Source organism: Balearica regulorum, chromosome 2 (assembly GCF_011004875.1).
Source record: "Balearica regulorum gibbericeps isolate bBalReg1 chromosome 2, bBalReg1.pri, whole genome shotgun sequence".
Classification (NCBI taxonomy): Eukaryota; Metazoa; Chordata; class Aves; order Gruiformes; family Gruidae; genus Balearica; species Balearica regulorum.
Genome location: NC_046185.1, coordinates 104,449,002 through 104,475,569, shown reverse-complemented (window position 1 = coordinate 104,475,569; position 26,568 = coordinate 104,449,002). Strand labels below are relative to the sequence as shown.

At 40.0% G+C, this 26,568-nt stretch overlaps 1 protein-coding gene across 1 annotated transcript in view; it reads right to left on the bottom strand.

The window, feature by feature from the left end:
• The window catches only part of CTDP1 (CTD phosphatase subunit 1), a 115,941-nt gene extending 90,703 nt beyond the window's left edge, over positions 1 to 25,238 (bottom strand). The window contains exons 1-5 of the mRNA XM_075745236.1: positions 24,707 to 25,238; positions 9,220 to 9,303; positions 5,988 to 6,081; positions 4,432 to 4,560; positions 2,974 to 3,124 (exon numbers count right to left, since the gene is read on the bottom strand). Of these exons, the coding sequence (XP_075601351.1) occupies positions 2,974 to 3,124; positions 4,432 to 4,560; positions 5,988 to 6,081; positions 9,220 to 9,303; positions 24,707 to 25,041 (793 nt within the window). The 5' untranslated portion in view covers positions 25,042 to 25,238. The remainder of the gene's footprint in view (positions 1 to 2,973; positions 3,125 to 4,431; positions 4,561 to 5,987; positions 6,082 to 9,219; positions 9,304 to 24,706) is intronic.
• Between the last annotated feature and the right edge of the window lie 1,330 nt (positions 25,239 to 26,568).

Sequence of the window (26,568 nt, the reverse complement as noted above, 5' to 3'; positions counted from 1 at the left end):
ATACCGTTAGTTAAAATTTTTAATTGATTTATGATTGCAAATAGAGCATAAATCTGAAGAAATAAAAACTTTACATTAAAAATAAGTAGATGCAGATATGTTCTGCAAGATAAAACTAAGTAAAGGCTAAGATTTAACTTCTTTATTAAAAAAATAAAATCATTATTATACTGCTTTTAGTAACAAAAAGAACTGGGAAACTCTCATGAAAAACTCTCCCACCTTCAAAATAAAAATCTTTTCACAACCTACATAATGACAGATTTAAAATTTTATGCTGGTACACTGTTGGGATATTAACCTTTAATAATGAAGCTGCAGGTTTCAAATGGATGATATCTTCCAAAGTATTGGTAGCTTTTTCTTTAAGAAAAGTCAGTACAGACTACCAAAACCCCATCTGTTTAGACAATGTCACTTTTCTGTGAGGGCATTTTGCCACAAGTTTCTATGACTTTGGAGTGATGAAAAGGTCTATGTATAAACTCATCAAGTATACAGAAACAGTGAAAGTGTTCCTGAGATGTACTCTTAACTTTGTTTCATTTATTTTATTCCTATGCATTTCCCACCAACATATCCTGAAAATATAATGTAATATACTTGCTAAAAAAAACCATACATATGAATGCCCTCAACCTAGTCCTACTTTCTAAATTCCACTATAAATCTTAATAGTGATTTCACATTGCATTATTGTTGCCTGGTGGCCTCTGAACTCAAAATTCAGTGGCATTATCTTTTACAACCAGCATTTAAGTTGACTTCAGTATTAAATACACTGAATTTCTCTTATGCAGAATAGGAGAAAATATGTTAAGTAACAACTGGTCAAAATAATTATGTAGAAAGAATTACTATAGAAATCTCTAGATTATAAAATCCAAAACTCATCTTCATAAATGTACTACAAGATACCACTTTGCAAATGTGTCAAACTAAGAAAGGGTGAAATGACTTCAGCAGACATAAATGGTGTTTACAAATATCAACTAATCCCACTTAACAGCTGATAGGAGTCAGCTGGGATGAGAGAAAAAGGACTGACAAGATGTCATCTGTTTTCAAAATGAGGAAAAAGCCTTCCAGGACATGGAAGGAGTAGCTCAGAGTTCAGATTTCACAAAGAAATATAGAATGTATATGAAGAACCTAAGAAAACGACCTTTTTCTTATGAAAAAGATTCCCAGCATTTTATTATAAGTCCTTCCTTGTCCTAGGATAATGGTAAAATACCAAACTGAGAGCTCTCTCTGAGAAATCATTTAACCAATACTGCCATCAAGTGTTCTCCATACGTATTAGCTAAATATTTCTCTGTTACTGCATCTTGGTTACACAGATGAGTATGTGGACCAAAGGCTATTTCAACTGTTTCTCCATATCAACATATTTCAGCTGAAATTATCATCATCACTGTACAAGTAATCCACTTGTAGTTTGAATGCTTTTAATGAGATTAGACAGCTTCAGGCAAAAATCCAGAAGTCTGGGGATGTTAGGAAGCAGCAATGAGCAATTTGCTCATTTGGTGGCTATTTCTTCTATGGAACAGATGGAGCAGCTCAACTATGATGCCCACAAAAAGGCTTGTTACTTTATAAGTAGCAGCCTCCGCCAGCATGGGGACTGCAGGGTAATCCAAATTTTATCTCAGAGATAAAACAAACAAACACAGGACCAACTCACACATTAAGAGAAAAATCAATCATTGGGGAAGCACTTACACATCATGAGTTAACTACCTCTGCAACTCAACCTTCTCCCTGGCTCTGAAGCATATTTGCTATATGTCTTCTGACCTTATCTGGTATACATCTTCTGACCTTAGGCTACATGCATCCAAGGCACATAGATCCAAAGTCAGGAAGATTGCCCATCCACTTTCTTACTACCAGGTATTTAGGCCTAGTGTATAAGAAAACCATTCCCCTTTTGCTACACAAGAAATAACCACATTGTAAGGACAGCAGGGTACAAACGTGGTAATGCATTAGCAGTACACAATGTATAATCCAACCACAAGACTGACAAAGTACAACACAAAAAAAAGCAGATGTGAAAGACAAAAAAAGCTAGGAGACATGGAACAGCAGCAAGGACAGTTTGACATGTAGCGTCATAATCTAAAACAATTATGCTGTCTTAGTCCAACAGACTAAATAAAGAAAAGTCTGAGGTGAAAGTGCTATTCTGTCAAAGACTCAAGATGGGATGAGAGCAAATTTTACAGTTTAAAGACATGGTCACACTCCTAACACGAATTTGACTCACATGCTTGCATAACAGGGTAGATTTCTTTTATGCTTGTTAGAAAAAGGAAAACATTTCAGCCAGTGACACACACCATAGACTACTATTGCTATAATTTAAATGCAAGTTTTCAGTTACTAGGAGAAAATATTTCTAAGTTCTTGAGAGGAGTATGTGAAAATACTGCTAGATCTGTGCTCTTCCTCAAATAAGCGCATGCCAGCTCCAGGACACAAACAGAACTACTGTAAATTGTTTTAGAGCAGCCAAGCTTCCTTGGTGAAAGGAAACAGCAGGGGAGGTCTCCACAAGAGAAGATAATTTCATGTTGTTGATTTTTATGGAACTGTTGCTTTAGATTTCTAAGACAAGTGATGCTGCAGATCACTTTTAGAGCCCATCAGCATAATTTCTTACTTAATTCAATAGGAAGACACTAGTTGTCATGCTACAAGCTGATTCTCTAACCATCAGAGAAGCAAAAAAGCACGTCTGATGGGGAAAGAAAAAAAAAGGATTACTTCTAGAATTGCAGGTCATACAGGCCATACAGGCACTGCCTTGTAAACAAGCCAAGAATTCTGCTTACAGGACTATTTAGGAAGTGGTTTTGCACAAAACCAAGAACAAATACTTGAAAACAACCACAGAAAGATAGCTAGTTATGTGAGTATGAAGGCTGATTAGGTAAATATTGTTAAATGTAACATTCTACTCACCTGCAATTGTATGTGCATACAGTCTGCTGCCAAAAGTAAAAACATGTAATTCATACAGCTTGGCAATTTTTTCCAGGAATTCCTTACAGTGAGGACGCAAGCGAGTATGCAACATAGGCTCACCTCGACCTAATTGGAAATGAAATATTCCCTAGAAGAAAAAGCATGTTTCATATTATCAAAATACCAAACAAAAATATCAGCATTCCAAAGTGCCCTCTTCCATTACTTCCGCTACTTGTATTTGGCCTGACTAGGCCAAAGCAAGTTTCAGTCACAAAGATTATATGGATGAATAAAATACAAAGCACATTTTTGCTCTGTGCCAGGCAGTCCAACACTAAGTTTTTCAAATGCAGGAAGCTATGCTGTTGAAAAGTTTATGATCAAAGTAACTTTCATTCAAATCTTTACTTACGGCAAGCCAATCTGAAAAAAAGCAACTTGAGAAATTCCTCAGAAAGTTCTGGATCTCACTCCAACCATTACTACTCTGAACTTCACTCAGATTAGTTTCAGTACATATTGAGCTCAGAGAACTTTGTTGGATGAAAAAATACTATGCCTATGGAAATATACCATCAGATAGCAAACCAGGAAGGAAGTCTGCAGAGAAAGATCCCAGTTAAAAAACCTCAAAATCTTTTAAAAAATGTTTTTATTCAAACCACGCATGTATACAGATGAAGACATAGCCTTTCAAATACACACTTTTTTTAATCTTTAAGCCAAATATTCACTGTTCCATTTCCTCCCAATTGCAAAGTACATTTACAGCTTGTTTTTTGCTAACAGGCGTGAACACATGCTGAACCTACTGGACATAAAGAGAATGGCAAGAGGAAAGAAAGAAGAACTAAGCAACCACAGTTTCCATGACACTGCCATTTGAATTTGCATCCTCCTGTACAAGTCACTGTAGATACACGCTTCTTGTTTTAAAGTTTTCAAATTGGATATACTGCAAGCCAATAGTCCCTATCAGTTCAATGACAAGTGTTTCATGAAGAAATTAAACAGCAATACCCAAACACCTTCCAAAAAAACAAAACTGAAGAAAAAAAAAATCACTAGACATATTCATAAAATGACAGACTTGGAACAGTAATTCACTATATCTACCTCAGACTTGGAGGGGAAAAAAGTCTCATTACTGAATACTCAGCTTGTGAATTTAGAGGAAGGAAAGCAGAGATTAAAAATAGCTACCTGAAACTTCTCGCTTAAAGTGACTGGAATGGAAAAGTGCAGGAAAGCATAAATGGAAGAAAGAAAACTGACAATTTAAATGTAGAGAAAAAAAGAATATATTTTAGAAGACTTGTTTCTCATTTTCTGTTATTCTTCAACTACAATTTTACCTAATCACCGAATATTTTCTTAAAGAACCATTACTTAAATATAGTTAGAAATATTCCTGTTGTTACATTGGCTTGAAAGTTAACACCAAATACTTACCTTATTAGACATTTGTTGGCAGTGCTGTTCCGTAGTATGGATCAGTGTCTGGTCCAAATCTACCATAAGCACCAGTTTTCGATTTCGATGTAGTCGCTGTTGATCTTCTCTTCCTAGTTGCTCAGCTTGCTGTAACAAAATACTCACAACTAAACTTAGCTTAGAAGAAATGTTAGGTTTATTGCCTTTTGTATATTGTAAAGTTGAGAAAAAGTTCTGCTACAAACCAACCGCATAAGAAATGATGCTTCAATATAACTGTAGTGATGGCAGCTTTGTCAGCAATTTTTCTACAGAAAAAAAAAAATGTTCCCAAAGTCTACTCTCATATCTTTGTGACACTAGCAACTCTTAAAATTGATAAACTCAACACAACTTCCAAATTTGATAAATAAGTAACCACTGAATTAATTTAAGGCCAAGAGTCTTGAGAGGAAATAGCAATAGCTTTGGGGTATGCAAAGGACAAGCTCATCAGTAGGTGTGAAAACTCTGGCTGCTATGCTCAGCAATTTTGTAGCTATTAGGTACAATACAGCTGAAAGACTAGCCTGAGTATAAAACTGAAGCTGCTAATGACAGAAGTTACAATAACTGTCAACCTGAGCTTAAGGAATACGTGCTTTCGATGTGAATAGTTAGATTATGTGGTTCTATGTGAGCACTGATACCAATGACCTTATACTCCTGTAAATCTGAGTTGAAGTTTACTCCTCTTATGCATATTTACAAACTTCCAAAGTACCACATTAAGCTCTGTGTTCATTTTAATCACTTCTGATAGCAAGCTGCTGTGTTAGCCACCAGACAGCTAAGCTTTAAAGCAAAGTTAAGGGGAGCATGATGAAGCAGGAGTCAAATGCGAATTGCACTTTGAAACACTCTTCTACGATGAGATGATGAGGACACTTCTAGCCACTTATTACTGACATTCTTTGAAGAGTTAAAAAGAAAAAAAGGAAGCAGCAACACAGAGAAAGAACAAGTTTGTAAGGAAGATAAATAGAATGTTTATCTTCAAAATAAACATGCTTTTTTCTCTAAAGAAACTGAGGATGAACAAGCATATTCCATTCAGCTGAGTTATCAAAATATTTGAAAAATAATGAAATAATTCTAACATACAGGTAAGTTGCAAACAAACTAGCTTTACTAGTGGGACCAACTTCAAAGTGAAGGGTGAAGCTATGTGTCAGAGATGTTGCAAACTCTGAACACATTTCAGCCAGTGGAAACTGAACTTTCCACAAACTGCTTATTCTTAGAGACAAAAACAATTAGAGGAGTAAGGTTTCAGGCTGCTGTCACAGAAGTGCCATCTTTTCACTGCACAGCTCAAAAAACCCAACATATTATAAAACCTGATGACAATCAACCTGCACTAGGGTAAATACAAAACCCCAGGCTACTGATGTTTAACACCAAATTCCTCTTCAAAGGGAAGCCAAATTTTCTGTATGAAGTGTATACAACATTGAAGAAACTCCTATAATTATGCTTCTCAACTGTGGAGCTGCAGTGAAAGGTATGATAAAAGCAAGCATGATGGCACTTACCTCAGAGCTAACTTTCAGTTCTGGGACACTGTGAACCATAGACACAGTTGCTGTGGATAACGGCACATTGTGTTTTCCATTCTTGCTTCGTATCCTAATCACACAGGGAAAAAGAAGCATCAAAAGAGAGAGTAATAGTTTAGTGAAAAGTTGAACACACTAAGATCTGTAGTATCAAACTAGTCATCGCCCAAAAAAATATGATTAAAAAGAGCTACTTTGACTAATATACTCTTTCAAGTTCTTGTTAATGCAAGTTACTGAACAAAATAGAGATCAATGCAGCTCACCAGAAAAACCTTGCAAAAAGCCACTGTAATTACTTATGTTGCCATATAATTATACAATGAAAAATGGCACTAAGATGAGACAGACATCTATGTATTGATTGACATTAGAAAACACTTATAAAGTGTAACTACCAAACCATTCAAATTTAATTTTTTTTTTTTTTTGCAATCACTCAGCATGCAATGATCTACTTTTCTCAAAGCCAAACTATGAAATAAATTTAAGCAATTTAAGCAGAGGATAGGCAAAATTACTCTCTCTGCATAGCAGAGTGACTTACATGTGACTGCTGCTTCAAGAAAAGTATCCAAAAAAATCCCCATACATGCTTTTCCCTTCAGTACAAACAGAATGAGGTACTTCTTGTGTGTGTCTGTATGTATTTTATTTACATGTATGTTATACACATATACAGTCTCACACATACATATCCATATGATATATAGATACATGTATATACAGGAATATTAATATATACAGAAAACCTATCATCCTCCTATATATATATTTGAGTGTGTGTGTGTATATGTGTGTGTACACACGAGTATGAAATTCCTTGAAAATTGACCAAGTAACCCCACACAGCATCAGTATCCCTAGCTTCCAGCTTACACAGATCAATTTGTTGGAAACTCTGATTTCTAATTTTAAAGATATTATGTATGGTTCACCAACATCAAAAATACTACCATTCAAATTTTGTCCTATGTGACACATGAACATCTTTTATTCTGCCAAGTACCTGTCCTACCAAGGACAAAATCTGGTATTGCATCTACAGCCAGAGTTAAACTTCACCCACTTTTCACTTCATGACAAGCAAGCTCCCGAGGGAAAAAAATAGTTCCTGAGCTGTTTTGAGGCAGATGCAATCACAGATAGATATGCTTTTACTGTACCTCAGTGTTTGGAAGCACTGATTCCCAAGAAAGGAAAGACAGATATTTCATTTAGTCCAAAGTTTGCACATTTTTGCATCTTACATCCTTTGCTTCAGAGTTCAGAACACCTCTTTTGTATTACATTGAATGGTATTTTAAATAACCCTTTAAAAAAGCTGAACTGTTCTAATATCATTTGTTAAATGAGCATAAGAATTATGTAACAGAAAGGATGCATCACTGCCTAACACCCAACAAGGGGGTAGTGAACTGGCTGAACTCATTTTTTTTCTTCAAGCAAGAAAAGCATTGATGCTTTTGAATTGCCTTCTGATGTAAGCTCAGCAGACCTAACACATTATTCCAGATGTATAAGCCATTTTGTACAAAATGAAGACATTATCTGAAGTAGAGGAGTATTAATTGAGAAAACTGAATTCATTACATTTATCTAGATTTTTTAATGAAATAGCAGCAGTATAACAATATTTAGATGTGACCGTATTCAAACCTCAAGTCAAGTATTCATCCAGGGCAGGCAAAGACATATTCACTATTATCCTAACTTCTTGTTAGGTTTCTTGTTTTGCCAAATAATACTTGTTTACAGAATGTCAACAGTCAACTTTTAATGAAAAGTTATATCCAACCATTGACTAGGCTACACATTGCATAACTTTTTCAATATTCAGTCCATTTGTGCGAGTTTATGGGATAATGGTCACAAAATAATTCTTAATAACGAGTATGAATTAAAAGTAAACCAAAATATTTCCTTCCAAATGAAATGAGCATGCAACATCCATTACTAAAATCCAGGCTAGTATACAGTCCATTTTAGAAAACAGCTGTTGAATTAGTAATTTGATATGCATAAAAAACATTCTCTTTACCAACTGTATTAGCAATGAGACAGAGCAAGAGAAATACAGTAATATTTTGAATTTGCTTTCTTTTTGGCCTAAGGCCTAAATTCCTTTAGTTCCATGGCAGAATATCTCACCAGAAAATTGAAAACAGTTCTGAAGCCTTAAATTGAAAGCACTGGATACAAGCTAGCTCCCATTCAGCACAGTACAAATGAAGCAAGGTCACATAATGAGACTGGTATTACCTCACAGCTATTTACACCTGCACAGATAAAACTCTCAGATTTATGAAGTCACTGTTGACACACCTTACAACTCTCAACCTCAGTTGAGAGTATATAAAAAGCAAAGTAGGATAAATTGTGATGACAATTTATGTCTGTATGCACGCCCTTTACATTTTTTACTTAAGGTAGTAAGTTACCCTATATTTATCTCCACAGAAAGAGAGCATGCGCAGTTATTGTCATAAATTTGTAATGTGAACTGTAACTCAAGTACCCACATAGCATCTTATTCACCCATATTCCTAGTTATGAAACCCTGTAATAGCTAAAAGAAAATATAGTTCTAAACAATGTATCTGTGCTTACAGTGAAGTACAAGGAGAAAAAAGGCACACATTTGAAAATTTCAGGGTGATAAAACAAGTACCCTGTGCAAATAGCAAAAGTAAATTAGGACACTTTGCAACAGTGGTACAGATCTTGCCTATTTCGTCTTCATGTGTTGGTTTTATCCACAAGAAACGCCGATTCCTGATTACAAGCAGCAATTTTTCATGAGAGAAATATACTTTATTAAATGATTACACTATTAATAATGTGATCAAGAATTAATATGTTCAGACCACTCAAAATTATGTAACAATTTCATGAGCCAATCTCAATAGATATATTTTTTTTAAAAAGCAAATGTGAAAGTGCTTTACGCTGAAATCTAACTTTTAGAGTAAACTCCCTCTCAACTTTCCTTATAGGAGCTCTCTGCGCAGACCTACTTGTGTTAAGTAGAACGAATACCATTCTCCCTCCCTACTGGTATCTATAACTTCATAGTTAAACTTACAGGTATAATTGACAACTACCAAGACTCAGAACAGTGAAGTGAAGTAGTAAATGAGAGAAGGAAGAGCTTAGATCCCTAATCACAAGCAAGGAGAAGTTGGAAAAAGGAGCTGAGAATACTTACTGAGTCAAGTCCTGGCCACATTCTGCACACAAGCCTTTCATAACAACAGGATGGCTGCATCCTTCCAGTCTCACCAAGACACCCCTGAAAAAGATGCAGTCTTTTTATTGCAGGTTGATTTCGGACACTTCAATTAATGACTGCAGATTGAAAGAGTTCAAAGAATAATTTCTGGTTATGATTTGAGCACCAGCCCCCTACGATACATGCTTTTAACCCGACATGGGGAAATCGACATCAAGTATTCAAATTATTCAATTTCACACCTTAAGAAGCCACCAAAACATATATTAATGTCAGTTTCTAACCTTAGTTTAGCAAGAAGTTCAGTGTATTAACGAAACAAGCATTGCTTGTCCAGAGACAGTTTTCAATTAGATACAACTCCCCATTAATATGCTACTGAGCTACACAATAATGGAAATCAAATATGGAAACTTTAGAATCACAGAATCATTTCGGTTGGAAAAAACCTTTAAGATGATCACATCCAACCAATAACCTAACACTGCCAACTCCACCACTAAACCATGTCCTCAAGTGCCACATCTACACCTCTTTTAAATACCTCCAGGGATGGTGACTCAACCACTTCCCTGGGCAGCCTGTTCCAGTGCTCAACAATCTTTTTGGTGAAGAAATTTTTCCTAATACACAATCTAAACCTCCTCTGGTGCAACGTGAGGCCATTTCTTCTCATCCTATCACTTGTTACTTGGGAGAAGAGACCAACACTCACCTGGCTACAACCTCCTTTCAGGTAGTTGTAGAGAGTGATAAGGTCTTCCCTCAGCCTCCTTTTCTCCAGGCTAAACAACCCCAGTTCCCTCAGCCGCTCTTCCTAAGACTTGTGCTCTAGACCCTTCACCAGCTTCGTTGCCTTTCTTTGGACACACTTCAGCACCTCAGTGTCTTTTTTTGTACTGAGGGGCCCAAAACTGAACACAGTACTTGAGGTGCAGCCTCACCAGTGCCAAGCACAAGGGGATGATTTCTATACTGATTTCATCTTAGTTTACTATTTTCTTGCGTCATGACAGAAACATACATTGCTCTAGTTTTCTCACCAAAATGTTTTCATTTTTGATCCTTAAGCCTTGGATTGCCACATTTTAAAATAAAGACATGCAAAAGGTTATTTTATTCTTTCTTCCAAACAATGACTAAAACAAACCAGAAATTAGAGCTTGAAATGCAGAGAAGGGTGACATTTAGTATTCCAAGCTGCTTAGAAGACACAAAGTCTGCTTTTCAGTTGAATGATCAAAGTGAAACACTCCTTTGTTCAAATTCAGTTCTCAAAATTCAGGGTCTTGAAAATATTGTAATTTATTTTGTCTCAATTACTTGAACAGTCATTACAAGCGACTTCTCCCATTTTTTTCAATACTGTTGAAGGAGGTGATATTTCAGACTAAACTTTTTCTTTTTAAACTCTAGTAAGTAGATATATTTCAGCTACTACAAAATTTCCCCAACTCTGTGACCATGAGCTGCAGTATCTCCCTAACATTTTAGAAAAATAAAAGAAGTCAAGCAGCCAAAAACCCCCAAATCCAAGCTCTTTCATAAGCTAGTTGTAGTGTTTTCTCTTTGGCTTCAAATCTGCATTGCAATAAACAGCACCAGGAGAAAATCTGTTTCGTATGCTCAAATCTCTCATTCATATATTTGACTATTAAGTGTTTGGGAATTCCAAAAGGAAATCCACTCTCCAAATGATAGCTGCAACTGTTTACTTCCAGTGTGTCACTCATTTCTCATCGACCAGAAGACTGATGACTCTACTAATAAAACTGTTGTTGATGCCCATGCTGAGAATTTTTTCCTCTTTGAGAGTAAAAACTTCATTCAGCTCAGCTTTATTTAAAGAAAAGTCTTCACAAGCCATCGTACTACCAGTATTCCCATTTACGAAAGTGTCAATCTATTCCCTTCTCACTGGCAGTCATTATCTGTTTGGAAATTACACTTCTTCCTGTGTAAGCATTTTAGAGCTTTTTCTAAACATGTTATGTATTCCACAGAAAACAAAAAAATAAGTAGTCTGTCTCTGTTTTGTACAAGAACTGCACAAGAGAAACTATTTTTTGTGGCCCTTCACTATTGCCAATTCATTGTTTGTTTAGTTCTCCTCTCATCCCCCTATGTTTGCATTACTTCAATTGACTCTTCTTCTCCCCTCTCCCTTTCACAATATGTCTATCTTGCTACCTTTTACCTTGATTCATTGCTAAGTTCCTTCTTTTTAGGCCACTAACTCAGAACTGTGTCAGAATTGCTTATCTTCAACCTGTGTTCAGTGTATGAACCTGAAATTATACAGACACCTAAAGGCCCAAAAAATCCCCATGATACGAGCTACAGAAATGTGCTTAAGTTTACAATGACTAAGTTTTTACCCCAATTTAATTGGTTTTCAATAGTTCAGGAAAAGTCTTTCAATGCCAGCTTAGAATCCAAAATATCTTCAGGCATTCTCTACTTTGCATCTGAGGTAATGTCATGCTCCAGGAATGCAACAGGAAGAGCTGCAATGCTCCTGGGCTGATGTATGATTCAAATTAGGACATGTAAGAGTTTCCCTTCGTGTACAAGTACACATCATCTCATCCTTTTGATTTTAACTGAGTAGAGATTCTTACAAGAAAATTAGAGTTCTAAATTATTCATCAATATTGTTCCTAAACAGCATGTCTATACTTTATCACATACCGAACAGCACTACTAAATATGACTTCTGCCCCTACACATTTAAATATGACCAGAACATCTAATTTTATGATGCTTGCTGGAGATAAAAAGTACATGACACCAAGCCCTCTGTCATACCACCAATGATGTTTAACCCAAAGGACAGAGGAAGAAGTCTAGAGCATCAGCAAAATTCTGAGCACCGTACAACCAAGCTGGTCAAGTTTCAAGTACAGCTGTCAGGATCTTAAGCAAACTTCTCCCAGGAAAAACCCCAAACAACCCACATACCACTTAATGTTGCAGAAAGAAGGCCTAAACTCTACCAAGGCTTATGCATACTTAAATATATTACTCAAATTTTAGCACATATGCTTTTTAGTAATTAAAAAAATATACTGTGGAAGAAGAAGCATGGAACTCAAGTAAAATGACTTTTGTGAATTTCAGAACCGGAAACACTCCTTTTTTCTGTTGAAGTGAGGGATTTTCAAAACATAATGGCCAAGATCCAAGATAATTATCAGACAAGAGCTAGCTGAATCAAAATGTGCATGGCTATTTTTAAATGGCTGCATATACCAAATAGGGGTTCAGGTTTCTGCTTGTTCACTTCTCTGGATCATGACTGAAACCCTCTTAAAGAACACAGCCACTCCCTACTCCATTTCTGGAGAGAAGAAACAGATTTCCTCCCCCCCCCACCCCCCCAAAAAAAAAAATCTGAAGAATTACAATACATTCTACTGCTGGCAGCATTAACACCATCTTCCTCTTTCTCCCCAAATTTCTCCAGGACCCACTTGGTAAGTTGCTGAGCAGAGCTCCTCAGCTACTTCAACAATACCGTTGCAAGGAAAATGGTCACAAAATCTTTTTCAAGTTTTACAAACTGTCATAACCATGCAAGTCAGCCAGGCACTGGGGAAGAGCTGTTGGGCTGTGAAAGGCACAAATTTTTTTGGGGGTGGCTGGGGAGGGGCTAGATCATTCCAATACCCACCCTGATAGCCAAAGGACTGCAACAGGACAAACTGTCCACATGGTTTCTTTTAAGGAACAACGTATAATGGGATTTAATTGAAACCTGAACAAGTAAACGAGGAAACCCACTCTAGGATCTTATTCACATTCTTTCCAGATGTGCTTGTAAATAAGAAACAGAGACACTAGGTGTGCCATTACAGCAAAATTTTATTTTTGTTGCAACCACAATGGATAGGGACATACATTTTCTAAAATCCTCAGGAGGCAGATGACCATAAGCCTATCACTGTTCTCCCAGTACTTCCACATTTTGACTGTTTCTAAAACAAGTCTTTCAACAATATCTGCTTTCAATCAGCAGCATGGGGGAAAAAAAAGAAAAAAAGGAAAGCTCTCATGAAATCCAATATGAGCATTTTGCTTTTATTAACAGAAGTCGTCAATGCCTTTGCTAATTCTAAGCCATGGTCATTAGTGCTGACTCCAAATGTAAGAACTCTGTATCAAGCACAACCACGGCTGTGGCTCCCGGTAGGTTAATTACAGTGGGAAAGCCAGCACATAAACTTCTCATATCTATGCCACAATTTGCTGCTACTCAGTTGTAGCAACCAGCTAGCTAGATCACTGAAGTGAATCCACTACAAACAAAAAGCAATCCCCTGAAGGTTTTACTATTTTTAAAATGTTTTTTCAGCATGATCTAACACTTCCAGTAGCAAAGAATGACGGCAGTAAGTGCAGGAGTTACAGGAGGACAGTAGCAAGAACTTCTTGAGCTAGCTTATCATGGAGGAGAACACCTACCTGCAGCAGGGGGTTTGGCCCGCTGCAGCACACGAGTACAATGGCCACGAGACAGCTTTACTGAAGAAAACTACAAAGAGCTGTACCTTAAGGGTAGCCACCATAACATGGTAACAGATGGTTATCGCAGTTATTCAGAACTAGTTTAACTGGAGTGTACATTAGCCACGGCCTTCTATTACAGCTTGGCCCCACTTCCAGAGGCAACTGCTCCAATGGCTTGCTGCTGAAGAAAGACAATGGCTTACTTTTCTTCCCCACCCTCACGTTTCCCCTGAAAGCCCACTCCTTCTTTTGGCACTTCCAGAAAGGACTATTTCAGTACTTTGGGAAGTAGAAGAACTGACCAGACCTATCCAGGTTTGCTGCTCCATGTTTGGATTTAGAGAATCAAAGCAGCTGATGGAGGAGTCCATCAAGGGTGACTGCTGGGAAAAGATCAATGGTGCAAATGTTTGTAATAAGAGGGCCAAGGGTGGGGAAGGACAGAGGCAGTTTCAACAACTCACATTTTTTCCCCACAGTAACCAGGCCACTTTGTTAGCATTTACCTTACCTATCTGTTCAAGCTTGAACATCTCCGTACTACGGAGACATGCTTTATTTATTATCTTAAAGTCTGTTTCAAGGAACCATGCACTGACATAGAAAATACAGTGCAATTTTCCAAATGTGTGAATGGGAAAATTGACAAAAGTTACAAGACAAAGCTAATGGCCTGCACTCACTTCTATCTCACTGGTATCTGTCAAAAGCCAGGTTTCCTCAGATCAGTTTGGGTCAAAGACATCAAATACCACTTAATGCCACTGTCCACACTGTCCTCAATCTGATGCCATGTGCCCTTGCACTTAGCATTAGATGATGTAAAGCCATACCAATACAGCAAAATGAGATTCTGGCGTACCACGTGAACAAAAGCCCCCCCCCCCGCCCCCAGGTTCTGCAGCATGCTCAAGGGGGTGTTACTGGTAAATTGCCAAAGGTTAAAAATACTGGATGAACACATCTCAGGTCAATGTTTATTAATACCAGCTATTATTGAAACAGCCAATCTAGCTACAACAAATATGAGTACATAATATTCTAGCTGTCATAAGACTAGAATGGCAGAGAGACAAAGTGTGATTCAACCTAAAGCCTGCTTCTACAGTTTAATTTACTAAAATTTGTGAAACACTGACATTGTTAGCTTATACCAGAACAAGATTTTGTGGTATGTAGCTGCAGCATTTAGAACCACTACAAAGAACCCTCAAGCCCAGTTTACATCAAATCACAGCCTTTGTTACATAGGTCTCCAGTTTCATAGCAAGGATTATTCAAAGCCTTAATCACCTTGAAATCACCACATAAGAGTAAGTAAATCCTTAGATATTTACCAATGCATTTATTTATTTAACCCTCATCAATATCGGTAAAGAAAGAGAGAGTCTTTGAATAATTGATTAATAATACCAAGACTGACAAATACACATAGCCCTTGTTGCTACGGGCAACCTATGGCCTACAGCTTCTTCTAGATGTTACAAGAAACTTGTCTTATCAGTTCTCTACAGAAGCCACTTGACTTACACTCAGGCTGTATTTCAAACATGTGAGAGCCCCAAAGGCCTCACCCAACCAAGTCAGCCATTTGGATAAAAGCCAAAAACCCAAACAAAAAACCCCCCAAAATGACACCCTATCCTAGCACGATGCAGACATCAGGGTAAAGACACATTTATACTTGCAACAACTATGTAATAACAACTACTGTGAGTAGCTCAAAGAAAGCATAGTTTACACTTCAAGGCATCATCTCAACTCTCTAAAGCTAATGGGGAAATCATAGGCCCCGAGATTTCCCCCCCATTGAGCACAAACTATTTACAATTACGAATTAAAATGTGTGAGCTTCAACACATTTTAGAACAGAAAAACTGAAGTCATTTTTCTTCTACTCTTCAGGCAAGATATCTGTTCAGGTTTAGACATAAGTCATGAATGCCAAGAGAAACTTAGGCCCAGAGTTTCTAGATTTTATTTATAATCCAAAAGACATCTTTTTACATGAAGTAAGCCTATGTCCATGATTTGCAAGCCTGTAAGAAATATTTCTGTTTATTGCCGGAGAAGAGTTTGGCATTACAAGGAGGGAGGTAATCCTTGCTCACCTTCCATGCACACATCTACGGGCAGCTTCTTAACATGTTTCAAAAAAACCATTGTTAAAAATTAACAACGTACAATAAAAAGGTACAAAAAGAAAACAAAACACTTTGCGGTGCCCTTGACTTAAAATCTAGTAAATCTTTCAAAGACGATTTACAATTTTATTTCATTTAGAACATTTATAACTAAAATCTTATTATTTGGAAGAATTCAAAACTACTTTTTAAAAAAAAAAGGTAAGCATATAGCTCTCCATACTTTTACATAAAACCCCCTCAAAACAATGAGGTTCATACAGAATGAATTCAAAAGTACAGAATTAAGAGCTCACCTCTTTCTAACTTGTTTCTGTAGTATTAAGTGGTACTTCTAACAATAACACAAGAAAACAGGCTGTCACATCCCAGTAAATTCACTGAAGCAGCAAACTGCAGTCCATCTCTGTCCCCAGCCCCCCTATCATTACTGTCAAATAGGGACAGTACTGTTTTATGCATTTGCGTTTCTACTGCCACCTCTCTCTGACTGCAGCGTTAGCAGTCAATACAGCACTTCCCAAACACTTGCAGCACAACTCTGGTTGAGAGTTGAGGAATTGCATCTAATGGTGCAGGGCCAGAAAGACTGGAAAATTACTTTTGTGTTCACACACGGGTTACATTTTCTTCACTGAAGAAATGACCATCACTTGAAGCAGTAACTAAAAATCAAAGTGAACGCATGTCCTTTGACTCCTTCCTTGACTACCACTGAACATGAGAACTTTACCCCAACTATAGAAACATTATTGGAAAAGCCCCATGGGACTTCAAACTGCTGATAACATCTCTAAGAGGTATTTGCAAATTCTACACACAAACATCACAGCAATAGTCTAATTAATGCCAGTTACAGCTGGAAACATAACGCATATCATACCCAGCTTCCTTCTACCACCTAACACATCTTAGAAATGTAGGAACTAAGCAGGTTATAAAAGATGTTCTGAAATAGGTAAAACATAGTAGCTTTAAGAACATATCCAAATTTGAAATCAGTGAACCATATCAGTTGTTTTAATATGAATACCCAGAATTTTCATTGTTACATTAAAGAAGGTGTTTCATTTCTTACGATTTCCCTTCTTTTCGCATTTCATGAATCCACTGCCATCAGCACCTGCTTCTGTAAGAATCACAGGGCAAAAGCAATGAGTGGGGGGAAAAAAAAAAGGGAACTACTTTGCTGACAAAAAGAGCTGTCCATGAAAGAATGAGGTACAGCTCCTAAGAAAATCTACTTGCAGCTTTCGAAGGAAACATTTATAAAGCTTACATTATCCCAGGATCCATTTTCTAAATCACTAAAGCGTAGCTTTTTAGCACACACACTTCAAGACAAGTTCATTGGTTCAGTAACATCCTTCTGACAGCAGGATCAAAAATCTTAGTCATCCAAATCTATACATGGCATATCTATACATATATATGATGAACACTGCCAAACTAATTGGCATTTATCCAAAAAGTTGAAGTGGCAGAGCGGTGACTGTACATCCTTCCAATTGACAGAACAGTGATTAACCTAAGACTGCAGTTTTCTCAAACCACGCTTTTTCACATCAGCTACTAGAGAACAGTAGTCACAGCTGAACTGCTGCAAAGCCAGGTGACAACAGTCTTGGACTAATCCCACCTCTGACTCCTTTTTGTTCTTTTCAGGTCTGTATCTTCTCAAATCGCCCACCTCTTCTTCAGGTAAAGGCACATAATTTCCTCTTATCTCAGACCAACTTACCACTTCATTCCTCCTACCCAGCCAAGATCACCTGTGATTACCTGAACACATTTGGTTTGCCTTCTGTACCTGCAGGCCCACATCTAGAGAAACAGCTACAGATGAACACCAAAACAGCCTGGACAGCAAATGAGAGAAAGATGACTGAGAAAGGGACAGTTTGACCCCCACACAGGAAATCTTGGAGGATCCCGTGATCTCTCCCCCTCTGCCTTAGAGGGCTGCATCTGTTAACCGAGAACATTACAGCTCCTCCAAACATTTCATCACTTTCTCCATTAGTACAAGACACTTAAGCAATCACAGTCCCTTTGTCTGTTACTTCCAAAAAATGAATAAAACGGGAAGAGGCTTAACCATAGGATGCAGAATCCTCAGGTCTAGCAGCCTCCTCCCCTTTTTGGATACCATGGCAAACTTTTATTTTGACACTGCCTTCTTCATACATTTTCCTTTGCGACTTGCTGTTAAGCCAAATGCACACACTTATATAGAAAAATTTAATAACTCTTAATACCTTTAAAAGCAATTACAAACAGGACCATCATAAGTTACACAGTAGTGTTCAAACCAAGGGGCTGCAGCTCCCCGTTTGGCAACAGCCACATGACATCACATGCTGTCGGGACAACCAACAGCACCACATGAGCACAGAATCCCAACACATAATCCAAAGGCAGAGCACAACAGTTTAGAAGACTGCTCAGCATATAAGGAGGAAGTATTAGAAATAGCTGTAAAGTTACCTGGAAAATTAATTAAGGTCTCTTCTTGTCTAGCAATGCCCTCCTTGGCTAGAACTGCTCACCCACTCTCTCCTGTGAATGGGGATTCACACAAATCCCCCCACTGAGCTTGGACTGAGATCTTTCACCTTACACACCAGCCAAATGCTGTAAAGTATTAGATGTAATTTTTAAACTAGGAAGCACTACAATGCAAACAAATGGGCATTATTCAGTTCTCCTCTAAATGTCTAAATCACTGCCTTACTCTACAGTTTTTCTCAAAAACATCTGTAGAAAGGCAATTTTTTTATTTTTTAAAAGATTATTGGTGAAATAGTGGCCTGGCAATATCTCATCCTTTCCTTAAAAAAAGGCCAGACTATAAAAAAAGTTTATGCGTTTGCAAGAAGTAATCTGTATGGTATACTGCCACCTTTTACACAGTAACGCACAAAGTTAAAAAGTCCTTCTGGATCTAGGTAGTTCTGATGAATGATATCTTGTATAAATCATCAGCATCAGCCCGATTACCCTAAATCTAAATAATTTCAGTCCCATCAGATGACTCAAGAAAAATTCCCTTCCTATTACACTGGAAAGACCACAAAACCTTTGCTCTTTGTTTCAAAAATAGGTTTTTGTATTGGCTTTTTTCCTTTCTTTCATTTTTCCAAAAGGACCAGTGTTTCAGAAAACAGCAGAAAAGATACAGCATGCTCTCGCAAATGGCATATGTATTTCACTCCAGCGAATTACTTTTAATCAACAGGCTAGTCTGATGCCAACAGAAGTAGTTTCTATTGACTGGAAACAATGGTTCATCCTTTCGGACAAGTAGCACTTCTTCATTAGAAGTAGGGATGTAGATTCTGAAGGAAAATACACAGTTGTTGAACACTGTTGCAAGATTCTACAAAATGCGGTCAGAAATTCTCATCCAAGTTTCCCAGTACACATTACATATGGCAGCACTTTCTCATCCACACCAAAAGAGGGGGAAACTTTCCATCTTCTGAAGTCTTTTGAAGACCGCTAAGTCTCTACTGTTATTGACAGTATCGATCCTTCTACTACAGTCCAAGGGTGAGATTTCCAATTCCATAGGTCTAGGTTCAGCAAAACAAAACCTAGACAAAAATATATAATCAAGATCCTTGAAATGTAACCTGTCATGCAATACTACCTGCCTTCCAGAATGTCATTTTATGCACCTACATACTTTAAAAGGCAACTGCTGCAAATTCAACTATCCACATGTGCTAGAAGACCTTAGATTAACCTTTAATTAACATTTTTAACTACACAAAACAGATATTTATAAGAATATTTTATAAGTGACAACTTGCAATGAATTGTCTATTATCATTCTCACAAAGAGATCCCAAAATGAAAGGCTGGTAGCTCTTTACTGAGCCTTCAGACTAGAAAGTCCCACCTGGACTATATTTTTATATACTTCTGCTAATGTTTAAGAATTTGCAATACCATCACCCCATTTTCATTTTTATTTAGTGAGTTCAAATGTTGGGTTATTAAATTACTTAAGGGGGGGTCTTCCACAATGGGATGCATAAAATAGTCCCATGAGCTACCTCACTCTGCTGGCCCATGGGATTCTGCAGACGCTCCCATACAGTGGCAAAGTCCTTGAGCTCAAGTAAGACGAGCAATTTCCAGCAAGAACCCCGAGAGCAGAAAATCCCCTGGTTTGGGAGAAACCTTGTAAGGATAAAAGTAATGTGTTACTAAAGACTATCATACCAAATGCCATATGGAACATATACAACCTCAATAATGTTATTTCCTGGGGTCAACATGTCATTTATCCCCCTAACAACTCTACTGGCATTTATCCAACCGCTTTGATCTGACCTAAATACAGCCTACTACTGAAAGGATAAATCACTCTCCCTTTCCCTACACTCCTGTTGCAGCAATTGAGCAAAATGAGGGAATTGATCAGTGTGGACCATTTCACAAGAGGTTGGGTGGGAAGTATGGAAGGGGGGGGCAGGGGAGGAGACCAAGCCATCTAAAAGATGGCTACACGATTTCCAACACTCAACTCAATGCAAGTTGGAGGCACATGGAAGCGCGAGCATCCCTTCCAGCCAACTCTCGTATTAGCCTGAATCATGAAACCATGGCTTAAGGAAGCAGCACTGAGAATAACTGCAGACACAAGGGTGCTACAACCACACCACTGGTAACTTCTGAGCCTGGTGCCTGTTTCCAACCAAGCCTGACTGAGCAGTTTGATTCTCTTAGATAAGGAAGTTCCTACAAGTTTTATGAAAACATGGTCACGTAAAGAAAAGAGACTTTGTACTCTACTGTTTAGTACTATTAGCTATAGAGTGAGCTCCCAACTTGTCAGATGCCAGAGAACTAGGAAGAGAGGAAAAAAACCAATGAAAGATGGAAACCCCTCATTTAGAACTTGGATCTTTTTCAATATCAAACTCAACCAGCACAAGACAGAGGTATTAATAAGCAGGCTTCCTTAGTATCTCAGTATACAATGGGGGGGGAAGATACACAGGAAACAGGTCGGAAAGATGCATACCAAAACTTACTATTAAAAAAAAAACAATGGAATGAATCCAAGGATAAAAAGGAATTAGGTGAGAGATGTAGTAAGCTGGTATTGTTAACTGTTATTCAGAAATTATCAGTGTTTGGCAATGAGTTTTTTTGTAGACTCTAACAAGTTCATTAAATATTTGACAGAATATTATGAAAACATTTGTGTCTAACTGAAACAGCAAGTTGTTTTTCCTGTAGTTTATTATAGTGTCATCACTTCAAAATAAACTGTAATTCATCAACATTTTATTCCCCTTGAAGATTGTAAGATGAAAAGTGTTGGGGTTCAGGGTTAAGTGTCCTCCTCCTGGGTGGTAAACTAGGCCCTGATGCTCTGTAACATTAGATAACCCAAAGAATATATATATTATTTAAATACATAATCAAGTTTTTGATTAAAAAACCTGCCAAGTAACAACACACAAAGATCTACAATTTCAGAGAACAAATTCCCACCTCTTTCCTGATATCTCCTCCAAAAAGAGAAAACACAAGTTCTGCTTCACTAGAATTCAGATAGGTTTAAACAAGTGTTTTATTACAACACTCATATACTTTATGTTCTGTAGAGGAATGCAAGTTGTGTCTTACTACATAGTGCTAATAGCTAAAAAGATACCCAGTTTAAATGTACGGGTAATAAATATTTTGGAAGACTCTACTAATGTGAACCAAAAGACTTTCAGTAGTCTATCCCATCAGTACAGCCTGAAAGGTGACAATAGTTTCATACTAGAAAGTCTTTCCTGACATACCTGTAGCAGCTTCAGAATGATTAACCTTGATGGGTAACCAGCATTAATAATACACAAAGCAGTACAGCAGTTTTTGACATTTTATTTGTTGCTCCTGCACCCACTGAAATTACGCTTCACTAACATCAAAGAGCTTTCATTAACTGCTTATTGTCATCCCTGTTATTTACAGTCCTATAGGTCAAACACCTTCCTCTCCAGAGTCCTAGTTTGACATTTGATGTGAGTCTACCTCTGCTAGTGTAATTAAAAGCCACCTCCTGCCTGCCTCAGACTGTTACCCCCACCCCATACCATCCTCTCCTTCATGGACAGTTTATACCACTGTCAATGCCAAAAAGCGGGTAATCAAACTACAAGAAAATTAAGTGCTATATATGTGGAAAATTACTTTCATATATGGAAACATTACATCCCATGCCTGATATAAAAGAAAAATAACCAGAAGTTACAAAATATATCTTCTTAAAAGGAAGAGACTTGTGCTAAAAGAGGTCATTATTTTCAGAAATAAGGATGACCAAACTGACATAGACAAAACTTAACCAGTCTCAAATAAAAAGGTTTAATCAACTTATGTTCTTATGATCTAATGCAAAGGAGAAATATTTGGAATAGATACAGTGTTTCTACACTGTTTAAGTACCTGACAAATACTTGCACATATCTTTGATTTATAGGTAATTCAGGGCTGAACTGACCAAACCCACTTGTTTGAAGGCAGCAAATGACACCTACCACCCTGGACAGTTTGGATTGAAAAAAAAAAGTTTATCTTCTGGAGATGCTGAATAAATTTCAGCTATGTTACCTACCTTAATCACACATGTATTTTAATACTGCTTAAACCTTAACATATATTTAAATATTGGTGATCAGTAGTGAAATGTTATTATTTCTATTCCACAAAATGGGAAGCCACAGGCAAGTGATTAAATGCTCACCAAAAAAAAAAAAAAAAAAAAAAAAGAATTAAGTGACCAAAGAAATGCAGTTATGTCTCCAACTGCTGACCAGCTCTACTACCCTTAGATCATGCTGCTTCTACCTCTTTACTTGAACTTTTCTTTTACATTCACCCAGGAAATAGCATTAAAGCATGCAACAGAGAATGCACGCTGAAAAGTCAGGATTCCATCTAAAATAGCCAATATTAAGAATTAACTTTCAGTGGTGTAAGATACAAATGTTTTAGAAGCCAAGAACAACAGTGATAAAGAACACTATTTTCTAATTGTCTCAAAGCAAGGATTTGATAATTATAATTGAGTGAATTAAGACTAGACAAATCCAATAAAAGCATTGTATAAGAATTGGTGCATTCAGGTCCTAAAGTTTACACTGAAAAAAAGTTAAATCTAAAAAGCTGCTACACCAGACCCAGTATATTTTAAATTGTTTACATTTACCATGTAAAATCTTTTTTTGTTCTCAAGTGCTTAGCTAACATAATGAAAAGCCAACAAGATAAAGTTATTTCCCCTTCTACTCAGCACTATCGAGATGAATTTCATCATGCATATGGTGTTTTAAAATTTCAGTCTGTATTTTTAAGATGCTTTTAGTCTGACCTAGCATTTATGATACCTTTGTTCTAAATCAGATATTAAAAGATTGTCCAGATTGCACCAGATGCAATAGCAGAACACTGATGTGGCATGAAAGGAAAGCCACAGTCTTGGAAAGAATAACACCCTCTATAGCAAGAAAAACAGAGCTTATGTCTCCTCTGTAGCACCTTATATTACTGACTTGTTAAAAAGAAAAAAAAAATCAGGCGTTTTTTTTTTCCTGAACTATTGAGAGCACCCCCCATATACAGATGTTTTGCATATACTGGTGATTTTCAATCAAGAAAGTTTAGGCCTGGCTGCACCCACCAAAAAATCAAGAGAACTGCAATGAAATAAAAAAAACTTCCTCATAAAACAAAGGAAGTGGAGTGTTTCAATGGTTTCCTGTTGAGAAAAAAATCTGCTCGAAGCACAGGGTAGTAGCAAACTATTAGCCCAATTTAACCTAGAAATCTGAGAGGCCCTATCTAACTATTAGCCACTTAAGAATTTAACATCCAGTCTTATCAAGACAAAGCCATTGTTAAACTATGGAAAATCTCTCTCATTTAGTCCCTTGCTCTTCTGAAAGTTCAAATTACATCATCTCGTTTGTATTTGCAAAGTCCTATACATTAAAAGATCTACAGTATTAACAGCATTTAGGCTGCAAATATCATATATACGGTATCTAGTAATTTAAAAATGTCATGCCTCAGCACAGATTCCCATTAAAATTCCTCCTGCCAAGCAGGAAACGATCCCATTGCTACTTTAGTTTTGCACCAACCTAACAGTAAACTGCCTAACTAAATAACAATTTAAGAAGGAGTATTTCCAAGTAGTTTTGCCAGTAAGATCCCAAAACACGTGAGGGGATGCTCAGCTCTCTGAGGCAGAGGGAAGGACTCGGCTCTGAAACGAGGGATCAGAGCATGATCTCTTGCACCTCCCCAGCCGCCGCCGCCTCCTCCTCCTCGCACGGCTGCTTCCCGCACGTTACCCCACGCAGAACTCCGCAGGAAGGGCAGCTACGCGGCTGGGAGACACCGACCAGGGTAAGGCACGGCTTTAGGATTCGCACTAACTGCCGTGAAGAGGAAGCGGAGCTTAAGGACGGCACAAGGCTTCTGCTACACACCGCCTCGCTAGCGCCTGCGATCCCCGGGAGCTGAGGGGAAAGCCGGGCAGCCTTCCCACCACCCCGCGCCGGCAGGGAGGCGATGGCAGCGCCAGTCGCGCAGGCGGCACGGTCCCAGCGGTACTCGCTCCCCGCGGCGCCCGGGGACCGGGCCTGGCGCAAGTCGCCGTCCTTCCGGACGCCCCGCAGGGCCGGCAGGGGAACAGGGCCCGGCCCCCACAGAAGAAGCGCGAAACCTGCATCCCGGGACAGGCTCTCCGGGCTGCTCACTACCACCGGGGCCAACCGCCCCCTCGCCGCACTCACCCGGGCGCGATGACCTGTCCGGGCCGCGCACACAGCTCCCGCACCACGCCGGGCCGCTCCGCTTTTAGCTTGCGCTCGGGGCCGGCCCGCTGCGGCCGGGTGCTGGCGCCGCTGGCGGCGAGCGGCGGGGCGGCGGGACCGGCGGCGGGGCGCGGGGCGGGCGGCAGGGGGGCGCACAGCGCCAGCACCGACCCGATCTGCACCGCCGCCCCCACCGACACCTTCCACTCCAGCAGCCGCAGCGGTCGTGGGCCCGGCGCCCGGATCTCCGTGATCACCCCTGCCGACCCCTCCGCACCGGGGCCGCCACCGCCCCTCTCCGCCGGCCCCTCCATCGTCCCGGCCGGGGCTGGGGAGAGGGTGTCCCTATGGCAACGCCCGCAGCCGCCGCTGGCCCGGCAGTAAGGCCAGAGCCTGGCGCTGCCGCCGGCGGGGGGAGGGGGTGGGGGGGTGAGTGTCGAGAGCGCCCCAATAGTCACCGGCAGCGCCGACAGGCAGCGAGGTCACGGCCTCTCTGCGCAGGCGCCGGACACCGAACGTCCGGCCGCACTTAAAGGCACAGGCGCACCCGGCTCGTACCGGGGCGGGGCTGAGGCGAGGGCGGGGGGGGGGGGGAGAGAGGAGGCGGAGGCGGCGGCACGCGCCGTCCCGCTCTGGCGGAGGGACAGCGCCGCGCCCCTCCCCCACTCCAAACACGCTTCCGGATCCGCGCGCGCCTTCACCTGCCCCAGCGCGTGTGGCAAGTTGCAGGGCCGTGCGCACGAGAACTACGGCTTCCGGCGGGCGGTGCGCGAGGCACTGGCAGAGCGGTCCCTCGGGGGCGGGGCGCGCGGTGCACGCCGGGCGCTGTAGTTCCCCGTGCGGCCGGGGAGCGGGAAACGTGGCGGGGCGGGGCGGCTGTGGCCGCCGGGCTGGTCCCTGAGGCCCGGCCCCTGCGGAACCCGCGGGCGCTCCGCGCTGCTCTCCGCTTTTCCCCGGGGGCTGCTCCCCTGCCTGGCGTAGCAGTCGTCTCCCCCGGGCGGAGGCCGCGGTCCCGTACCGCGGTGGGTCGGGCAGGCAGGGAGGAGGAGCAGGGGGTGGCCGTCAGACCCGAGCTCAGAGGCAGACCAGTCCGAGCACGCGCTGCCTGCCCCTACGCCGGCAAACCCTGACGGGGACGTCCCCGCTGTTCTCCATGGGGCTGACGAGAGCTGAGGTCTGAGGCGGTTCTAAGGGTGTGCGTGCATCTCCATCCAGAGGGGCCGTGGGTGTGCTGCCCACCCCCCGCAGCCGCATCGCTGAGTGCCGTTGTCTTGAGCCACGTGCCAAGGAGACCTCATGCAGCGTGCCAAGCCTTGTGCAGCGTGCCAAGGAGGGACGAGGTGCTATAAGCATCCCTGGGGATGCATGACTACCTCAGCATCTCTAGTATTTGTGTAGTAAGTGCACCAAATCTGTGTTCCTCTGGCATTCCTGGAGTTAGTGTATCTGGACCTAGGAGCTCAGAGCAGCAGACACGAGGGGCTTCACAAGATGTCCTTTCCACAGAGCGTTTAACTGACTTGCTAGCAGCCCAAATTTTGACAGGGAGAAGCCTGATAGCATACAGTCTGCAGGCAGTCTCTGAACAGCACGTTCTCCTGACGTTTTTCCTCCTAACATGTCAGCAGAGATGCCTTAAAACAAGAACAGTGTGGACTGGATGGAAGTTTGGCCTGCAAGACATTACTGTGAACTTCGTGACAAGATTGGGTTGTGAGGCAGCTGTCATTAGCAACAACCAGAGATAGGGAAATTCTCAGATTAAAGTTGCCATGCATCTTCTATCAGCTCCTTGTACACAGACATAATGACACATTGTGTGATCATGTATGTTTTCTAGA